At 26.6% G+C, this 9,823-nt stretch overlaps 3 protein-coding genes across 3 annotated transcripts; all 3 read right to left on the bottom strand.

The window, feature by feature from the left end:
• Positions 1-540: 540 nt before the first annotated feature.
• On the bottom strand, positions 541-1,105 carry Phum_PHUM436590 (uncharacterized protein; the record flags this gene model as incomplete). The annotated part of the gene is made up of 3 exons (XM_002429463.1): positions 541-607; positions 683-831; positions 1,100-1,105. 3 exons carry the CDS (start codon positions 1,103-1,105, stop codon positions 541-543), a joined length of 222 nt encoding a protein of 73 aa, XP_002429508.1.
• A 1,426-nt stretch (positions 1,106-2,531) lies between these two features.
• Positions 2,532-2,867, bottom strand: Phum_PHUM436600 (uncharacterized protein; the record flags this gene model as incomplete). Its single annotated transcript, XM_002429464.1, has 2 exons — positions 2,532-2,701; positions 2,804-2,867. 2 exons carry the CDS (start codon positions 2,865-2,867, stop codon positions 2,532-2,534), a joined length of 234 nt encoding a protein of 77 aa, XP_002429509.1.
• Positions 2,868-9,135: 6,268 nt separating this feature from the next.
• Positions 9,136-9,538, bottom strand: Phum_PHUM436610 (uncharacterized protein; the record flags this gene model as incomplete). The annotated part of the gene is made up of 2 exons (XM_002429465.1): positions 9,136-9,200; positions 9,337-9,538. The coding sequence occupies 2 exons, from the start codon at positions 9,536-9,538 to the stop codon at positions 9,136-9,138; spliced, it is 267 nt and encodes an 88-aa protein (XP_002429510.1).
• Positions 9,539-9,823: the final 285 nt, after the last annotated feature.

Below are 9,823 nucleotides of genomic sequence, written 5' to 3' on the forward strand. Positions count from 1 at the left end.
CTATAGAGAAAATTGAATTCCTTTCAACGGTAAATGTTAAAAATATTTTTTTTTTTGATTGAAATGATTTACGATCGGTGATGAAATATAATAAATAAATGATTCATAAATAAATAAATAAATTTGCTCATCTTAAAATTTGACATTGACTTAATTACGTACTTAGATGTTGTTTCACGGGGGGGGGGTGGAGGGAGGGGAGGCACTTACGAGTATATAAAAACGTTACCTTCTTTTCGCGTTTTTTAATTACTATAATAATAATTATTATTAACATTATAAATTTTTTTTATCATGATTCGAAATTTTTTGTGCGGATTTATTTTAGGTACGCTTTGTCCTTTTTTTTTCCCCCGTCCATTTTATATATTTATTATTATTTCAAGTATAATTATTCTCGAAAATTTTGTCTTGAAATCATTTTATATTTAATTGGTGGACGTTTCAAGGATTTTACCCAACGTAAATTTGAAAAAAAAAAAAAAAATTGTAATTCATTTACCAGGCAAAAGATTACGAAATAAATAATAAAAACAAAGGTCAAGTTAAATATTTCAATTTAGTTGCCATGGGTACAAATAAAGGTGCGACTCGACTTTTGTACGGCCTTCCAGGTTTTTTTTTTTTTTTTTAAAATAAATATTTAACTCGCGAGTAGTAGTAGTGATAATAATAATAATACTTGCCTGTATTTATACATCCCGATTCAAAAGCTGGACCCCTGTGTAATATATCTTTAACGAAAATGCCATCCCTCATGTTTCCGCATATATTAAAACCAAGACCGGTGAAATCATGACTTTTTAACGTCACCGTTTTTATTCGTGAATCCTAGAAAATAATAATAATAATGATAGTAGAAAAGGAAAATTCTTTAAGGAATTTGTTAAAATTATAAAAAAAAGAAATAATTTTTTTTTTACGAAATCACGTGTTAGAAGAGAGTATTAGAGAGAGAGAGAGAGAGAGAGAGAGAAAAAAAAAGAAAGAATAATTCCAGTTTGAAATTTTTTGAACTTGTCGGCAATAAAATTTCAGTAAAGAAAGAAAGAATAATAATAATAATAATAATAATAATAATAATAATAATAATTTTTACTCTCATTATCTTGAATTATTATTATTATTACTGTATTTTTCTTTTTTTTTTTTATTAAAGAAAGCAGGTAGTTACGAATCTACTTTTTCTTAATTTAATTTTTATTCATCACCGAAAGATAGTAAAGTAGTCTGATTGGTTAACAACGTAAATTAATTTACAAAAAAAAGAAAAACCTGTTATTGATGTAGATGTAAATAAGTTTTGTATGCGAATAATAATAATAATGATAATAATAATAATAATAATAATAATAATAATATAATAATAAAAATTATTTTATCTGTCTGTACGATATTTTTCAGGTTACAATAAAATCGTTTGTAAATATTTTACAAACGAAAAATTTTTTTGTTTTTTTTTTTTTTTTTAAATATGATCGTTAACTTTTTGCGTTTAATATTAAAAAAATATATTATAATATTATTATTATTATTATTATTATTATTATTATTATTATTATTATTATTTAATATCACGTCAAACGTGGTAAAAGAAAATCAATCGATTTTCTTTCTTTTTTTTTTATTTTATTTTTTATTGCAATTTTTACGTTTTCGTTTTTTTTTTTTTTAAGAGAGTAATTATTATTATTATTTTTTTTTACGTGATTTCATAACAGTTATCGTAACTAATAACTAAATGTTAAAACTAACTAACTAACTAACTAACTAAACTAACTAAATTCCCTTAAAAATTCGAATAAAAAAAAATATATATTCGAGTCATTGTGTGATAACATACGACAATTATCATGTTGAAAATTTTTTTTTTTGTTTCCGGTTTTGTTTTTTTTTTTTTTTAGCGGAAGGAAGTCGGATATTTTTTAAAAAAAATAAAAAATAAAAAGTCATCGCTACCGTAAATATTTAAATAGAGAAAGAGAGAGATATATTATTTAAATTCGAATGTTTTTGCGTTTTTTGTTGTTGATGTTTTCCGTTACATAGCAGAGAGCATAGATGTGACCCAAATACCGCATTTTCTCTTACCCGGTGACATTAACGATTATTAGATGTATTAGTGTCAGTCACATGTATATGTAAAATACTTAATAATTGCGATAACAAGAAAATCCATTTCGAATCGTTATAATAATAATAATAATAATTCAATTTTTTTATATTAAATTTGTATAATAAAGGCCCGACCGAAAACAAAAAAAAAAAAATTAAATTACCCGGGTGTGATTGTATAAAAATAATTTTTTTTTTTTTGTCCTAATCGTCGATTTTAGTTGCCATCTTTTTATCCGCGCGTAATCATTGCAATTCTACATAATCGATTTTAAATTATTTTTTCTTTTAGGAGGGAATTCGAACAGGTGTAAATGGTATGCCATGCCAACACAAAATCAAAATTGATTTTAAAATAAAATGGCGTCGTCGTTAAGAATAATAATAATAAGATAAAGGTAAAGGAAAAAAAAAATTTACATTTTTCTTACATTTACGTAACTATCATCGAGCGACGTTATTTTTCTCTCTGATTTTTCTTCATCTTTTCCGAGAGTGTTCAACGGTGACCATCCCATCCATTTGTTTTTATCCAATTTAGAACTTTGTTTTTCATCGTTTATGTTTTGTTTGATCGGCGTCGCTTCTAAACAAAATAATAATAATAATAATAATGATAATAAATGAACGCACGTCGATAAATTTCCTCATATGAAATTTTTAACACGTATTTTTTTTTTATACATACCTCGAAAACAAGGGTTATCGAATGCATATTGATCATTTGGATTTTCTGCATCAGTCACCAGCATTAAATGTTTTCCTGTGGCAAACAAACAAACAAAAAATCTTTTTAGCTTAAAACGAACGAAAAAAAAACGTACGCACAAAGCAACTCGATAGATTTTATTTTTCAAATTAATTTGTTCAAGGTTTCATAATATTATTATTATTATTATTATTATTATTTGCATCATACGCGCGCGTTATTTATCAATTTAAAAAAAAAACTATTATTATTATTATTTTTTTTTTTTTTTGTATACAAAGTCACGACGGATTTTGTTTTTGATGTAACAAAACACATTTGGCTTCATTTTTTTTTTTGTGTGTCTTCACTTAATAAGACAGACTTTAAATAATAATAATTCATTTTATTTATTATAATTAGGTTTCGTTATTTTTAAATTAATAATAATAATAATAATAATAATAATAATAGAAATATTTGTTTCATCTTTTTCTTCTTATTCTCACAATTTTAATTGTAAATGATGGAACGTCTTGGAAAAAATTAAAAATGAAAAAGATTAATGATTTACAATAGCGCAACAAACTTTGGTCGTTTGTTTGTTTGTTTGTTTGCATACAAAACAAAAACGTATTGAATTAATAATTAACGAACCATTTCAAATTACAATTTAAATAATTACGTAATTATTTAAAATAATTAATTAACCGGTTGGATGATTAATATTATCATTAATTATTACTCGGACTGTTAAAGATTGAAAAAAAATTAAAACCGTATCTGTGTAATAATTGATTTTTTTTGCGTTTGTAGTGAATTTGAAAAGGATCAAAACAAACAACAACCAGAAAAATGGAGGGAAAATATTTAAGGGAATATTTGGGAAAAAAGGACAAAACGGAGGAAAAATTTTTTTCGGTGAGTTAAACAAATAATTATTTTTTTTTAATTAAGTTGGTAAGGCTTGTTGTAATTTACAAGGGGGTAGGGAGAGGAGGGGGGCGGGTTTTTTTATACGTTCGAACAAACCTTTTCGAATGTTTTTTTCGGAAAATATCGTGCGATGTTTGTGTGTGACGTCACAATCGGAAAATTTTTTTTTTTTTTGTCAATGATTGTGTAAATCGTTTTCACAGATCGTTAAATAATTTTTTTTTTTTTTGAGGTTTCATTAAAACAAGTTTTTTCTCTTCTCTTAATAAATTTTCTCTTGGGTTTTTATTGTTTGAAAAAAAAAAAAAAATCAAAGTTCAAAAGTCCGTGAAAAGAATTTATTGAATTTCCCCCCTTTCCCCCCCCCCCCATTTTCATTTAATTAACGATGTAAATAAAAAAATTTTTCTTGCTCTTCCACGATGATGCCTTTCTTCTCAATAATTGATTTAACTACAAAAATTAAGTAATTATGTTTTCGTGAAAGAATCTTCAATACGATTCGTGTCAATTCGATATTGAAAATCGGGTAAAAAAAAAAAGAAAAAAGAAAAAAAACGAACACGTACTTTTTCTTACAAGAAAAAAAAAAACAATTTTTTCACTTCAAAATCCATAATTAAATTAATAATGGAAAGTTTTTATTATTATTATTATTATTATTATTATTATTCTATTTCTTAATTTTTCATTTATTTTTTTTGTTGGCATTCCTACATTTTCTATTTATTATTATTAAACACGTAGAAAAAAAAAAAAAAAAAATTCGTGGCGAAATAAAAACAACTACGACGACGACAATAATAATAATAATTTTTTTTTTGTCGATTGTTTCGAGGCGTTAGCGGTTATTATTATTATTATTATTTTCTAAACATATTTTTTTTTTTTTTTAATGTCATGATATTTACCAAACGTTTAAATTTTTATACGAATAAGTTGAGGGAAACGTCACTCAACAAAACAATAAAAAAATCCAAGAATTCATTCATAACGAAAAAAAAAGTAAGAAAAACCTTTTCGTGACCCTTTGAGAGTTCAAATACGTTAGAAAAAATAAAAATAAAACGTCACAGACAAATTTTCACGAGTGATTTATTATTATTATTATTATAAAAATTGACGTTAATTTTAAATTACTTTAAGAGAGAGAGAGAGAGAGAGAAAAAAAATTTTTTTTTTTTTTTTGAGTCTTAAATGAGTTTGCGAAAGAATTTTCAAAAAAAAAAAATAGGTATTGACAGTTGATAGTAAAATAGGTATTAATTTGCACTTTAATCAGGCATAGGTATATAAAGAATGAGAGAATGTGATTGTCGTAGGAATGTCGAAAGAATTTATTCCGATATTGATTTTATTCGTAGCCCGAGATAATCAATAAATCAATATTTTTATTTATTGATTTTTCAAAAAAAATTATTTATTCGATCGGAATTAGTCATGACCCCTCCCCCCTCGCGAGATTCGAATGTATTTTTTTTTTTTTTTTTTTTTCAAAAAGGGTCAAATTTATTTATTTAGTTTAAAAGGGTTTATATAAAAAAAAAATTTTGTGCACGCACACACACACACAAACATATCTTGGCGCGATGGTGATGATGATGATGATGTTGTATCAATCGTAATAATAATGACACGTGCAAATACACGTACAGATACGATTTCTCGCTTCCTTCCTGCTTTATAACGGCTTCGAAAATCGCATTAAAAAATAATATCGAGTCGATTTAAAAATTATTTTTCGACCGCGCGATCAATAATTTTAAATTATCGGGTTTCGGTTCGGTAAAAATTTGATCAAATTTGACCAAATTTGACCAAAAAAAAATGAACAACTCAAGTACAGTTTGAATAATCGATTTATAAAATGGCGAGTAATAATTTTTTTTTATGCGGCCATTCTCGGGCCCTTTTAAAATATCGTTCGTTAACGTTAACGCCGCCGCGTACAAAATTTAATTTTAAAACACTGTTATTATTATTATTATGGTTATTATTATTATTATTTTTCGAGGTTTTACGTTTTAATGCAAAAAAAAAAAAAAAAATCAAATTGTTCGTTCGTTGACAGGCGTGAAAACAAAAGTGTCAAAAGAAATTTGATGAAACAATCAGTTGAGTTTGACATTGGGAAGAAAAAAAAAAGAAAAACTTTTGTTGTCGTGGCATTAGTTTGAAAAAAAAAAATTAAAAATATCGACAGCACGCGACGAATTTATTTACAAAATTAATAAAAAAAAAAAAATTTGAAATTTGAGATTTGAAAAGTTAAAATTTATAAAAAAAAAAAAAAGAAAAAAAAATGGGGGGGCCAATTCATTCAAAACACAAACACGAGTTTTTCTGTAATACAATCTCGAAAATTTTTTTTTTTTTGATTTTTTACTCTTCGTCATTGAAAATTTTCATTAATTTCGATGATTTTGTTTGTAAAGGAAAAACAAAACGGGGGTATGGAAATGCGAGTTGAAATATATAAAAAAAATTTAAAAGGAAAACTCTTTGAAAGGTTGTCCTGTTCTGTCCTGTCTTGTTTGGCGAGTTTTCTTTTGATTATTTGAATTGGAAAAAATCCTTGAAATTTTTTTTTTTTTTAATAAATTTATTCTACTCCCTCCTTAACATTTTTCGACCACTCGTACTCCCAAATAAATTTTCCAGAAGAAACGAAAACTTTTTTTATAAATTTTTGTTTTTAATAAGGAAAGAAAATTTTAGGAAAATGTAAAAATTTATTATTAGCGCGTTTATCGGACGACGTATAAAAACGGAGGTGAGGGGAGGGAGAGGGGGAAAAAAAATTTTATTTTTTCTATTATATATATATATATATATATAAAAAAACGTAATGAAATTTATATCAATAAACACCCGCATTCCAAAGAAGGTTAAAGAAAGTGAAACGCAAATAATAAATACGTATTTGTAACAAATCTTGATCACCTTCGTTTAAATTTAATTTCCGTTTACTTTATTGTTTTTCTTTTTTTTCTTGTACCTTAATGACAAAGCAAGAGTATAAAAAATATTTCTCTCTCTCTCTCTCTCTCTCTCTCACATTTTTCGCATCCCTGGTACGATTTATCTGAGGTAGACTCACTCTAGTTTATATAAAATGTCGTAAAAAAGAAAAAAAAAAAAAACAAAAAAAAAAAAAATATATATTTATTAATTTAATTTGCTCGTTGATACTTTTAAACGTCTTCTGCTTTCGTTTAAATACGAAACGAATGAAAAAAAAAAAAAAAAAAATTATAACGGATTTTTACCGTTTTTTTTTCGAAGACTAAAGGTGAACGTGAAAAGAAAAAAAAATGGCCTTATAAATAATAATAATCCACGACAAGAATGATCGGGGTAGGGGGAAGGGGAGGGGTTCGTAAATAATAATAACCGTGACTTAAAATTTATTTATTTATTTATTATTTTTTAAATATTCTCCGCGCCGCCATATTTTTTTTTAAAAATAAGGTGTGTCAATGTAATAATAATATTCGAAACTCGACACTCGAGACCAGTAGTCAGTTAAATCCGCGAATTTTGTAAATTTTTTTGTAAATTTTTTGTAATTTTTCCTCCGCGAGGATCTTTATACACAAACATCATCATCATTCTGTCTCTCTCTCTCTCCATTTTTAGCTTTCTCCTCCTCTCCCTACCCCCGTGGAAAAACCCAAAGAAACCATAACGGCCCGTGCGTGAGTTTTTTTTTTTTTATGGTCAATTAATACCGCGAGGGCATTTTCATTAAATTAGGAAGAGTAAAGAAAAAAATTTTCCAAAAAAAAAAATTAAAATTAATTTTTTAATTAATCGTTAACACGGGAGTGGAGGTGAAGAGGGGAGAGGGGGAATCGAAAGGGGAGGGGCAGGTAGGAAAACAGGTAACACGCATACCTTACGTAAGATTTTCGTATGGAAAAAACGAAAAAATGAAAAAATTACGTTAAAACGTGTAAACGTGTTGCACGCCTGTTTAATTTATTACGATCGTAATAATAATAATAATAATAATAATAATAATAATAATAATAATGATAATAATAATGATAATAATAATAATAATAATAAAGCACACAAATTTTTGGAAATTTTTTTTACGCGTGGGATGTGAATTTTTTTTTTTGTTTTTTTTTACACGAATAATTTTAAACGTAAATAATGAGGATAAGTAATTGTAATAATAATGATAATGATAATGATAATGATAATAATAATAATAATAATAATAATAATAATAATAATAATAATAATAATAGCGAACTAAAATGGTAGTCAGTCACTACAACTGGTTTTTCGTTATTTATTTAACCATTCGAAAATAAATGTTAAATAAATAATAAGGCGACCACCATTTAATATTTGAAGTATTATTATTATCATTACTTTTTTTTTTTTTAAAAAAGAAAATTCGGTTAATTAACTTGAGTTTATTGCCCCAGAAGCGTTTTTTATTTAAATTTTCGCGGGGGGGCGGAGACGAGGGAGGAGGAGGGAAATAGAAAAAGGGAAAGGAAAGATTTTTTTTTTTTTTTTTTAAATTGATCACTTTCAAAAAAAATTTTTTTTTTTTTTTCGAATAATAATAATAATATTGATGTATTGAGGTCAAATATTATAGAGAAGTGTGAGTGACCTCTCCCACCTTCCCCCTCCACCCCCTTCCTGATTCGGGGTCACATAATCTTTTTTTTTTTTCTACCATAAATACCATTATTTCTCATCGTTAATTTTGACATGGCAACTCATGTTTTCCGATTGTGAATAATACCTGAAAATACCTGTGCAAAAGTCGCGGGGGGGGGTGTGTGTGTGTGTGTGTGTGTGAAAGGACCCCGAATAAAATTTTAAAAAAAAAGAAAAAAATTCGTTTCGATTATTATTTTAATTACGCATTTTTCCTCGCGATTTATTACGCAATTTAAAAATTATATAAAAAAAAAATTTAAATGGTGAATAAATTGTTTTTTTTGGGGGGGCAGCGGGGAATATTTCGAAAAATAAATTGGTAAACTTGTTTTTTTTTTTTTTTTTCAGGTACCTACGATAACGTAGCGTTATTTATTATTAATAAAATAATACCGAATAGTTAGTTGTCGGCTTAACTTTTGTGCCGTGTCATTTTTTTGACGTTTTTTTTTTTTTTTTAAATCAATGCGAAAAAAATTTTTTTTCAAAAACGCAGGCGTAGTAATTAATTATTATTATTATTATTATTTTATTAATTTTTTACGCGCGGCAACCAGCACAAAAAAATTTTCAGAGAGAGAGAGTCAAAGAATAATAATTGTCATTATTATTATTATGGTTTCAAAACGCATATGGAAACTCATGAATATTGATTAAATTAACATTTTTTTGCTAAAATGGCAAAAGCTCAAATCGTCGTGAATTAATCAAGGTTTTATTGTTATCATCGTCAACACACACACACACGCACACGCACACGCACATAAAAACTCTGCAGGAAATCCGTTTGAAAATGAAAATAATAATAATAATTATGAAAAAATTAGTCATTTTAACGCTTGTTATTGTTTTCTAATTTATTTTATTCGGGGGGGGAAGGGGGGAAATTAATTTAAAAACTCACTCACCGTCTCTATTTCTCCAGTAATTTTTAAATAAAAATAATCCTCCAGCGAGAAGTCCGAGGGTTACTATTAGGGTACCTATAACGGCAACGACGACACTTTCGGCACCGTAACAACCATCCTCGACCTGATCCTGAGCAAATGTTTGACATAGAAAACAAATTCCCAAAATCAAGTAGTTTTTTAATATCCAATATTCCGCCATTTTTGAAAATGAATTAACAAAAAAAACGCACGCACGCACACACACACACGCAACTCGACGAATCAATCACGGTTGGAAAACATTTTAAATTATTATCATTATTATTTTTCTATAAACTTTAACGAACAAATTATTATATTTCGCACGTTTTTGTTTACCGTACGTTGATCGTAGAATTTTTTTTTTTTTTTGTTAGCTTTTCCCGGAAAAACTTGTCGGATTTTGTCTCACTTTTGCATTTTTTCACTTTCGTCACGGAAAATCTCGTCACTCTCTTGTTGTTGT

Source organism: Pediculus humanus, genomic scaffold (assembly GCF_000006295.1).
Source record: "Pediculus humanus corporis 1103172108206 genomic scaffold, whole genome shotgun sequence".
In the NCBI taxonomy this organism is placed as follows: Eukaryota; Metazoa; Arthropoda; class Insecta; order Psocodea; family Pediculidae; genus Pediculus; species Pediculus humanus.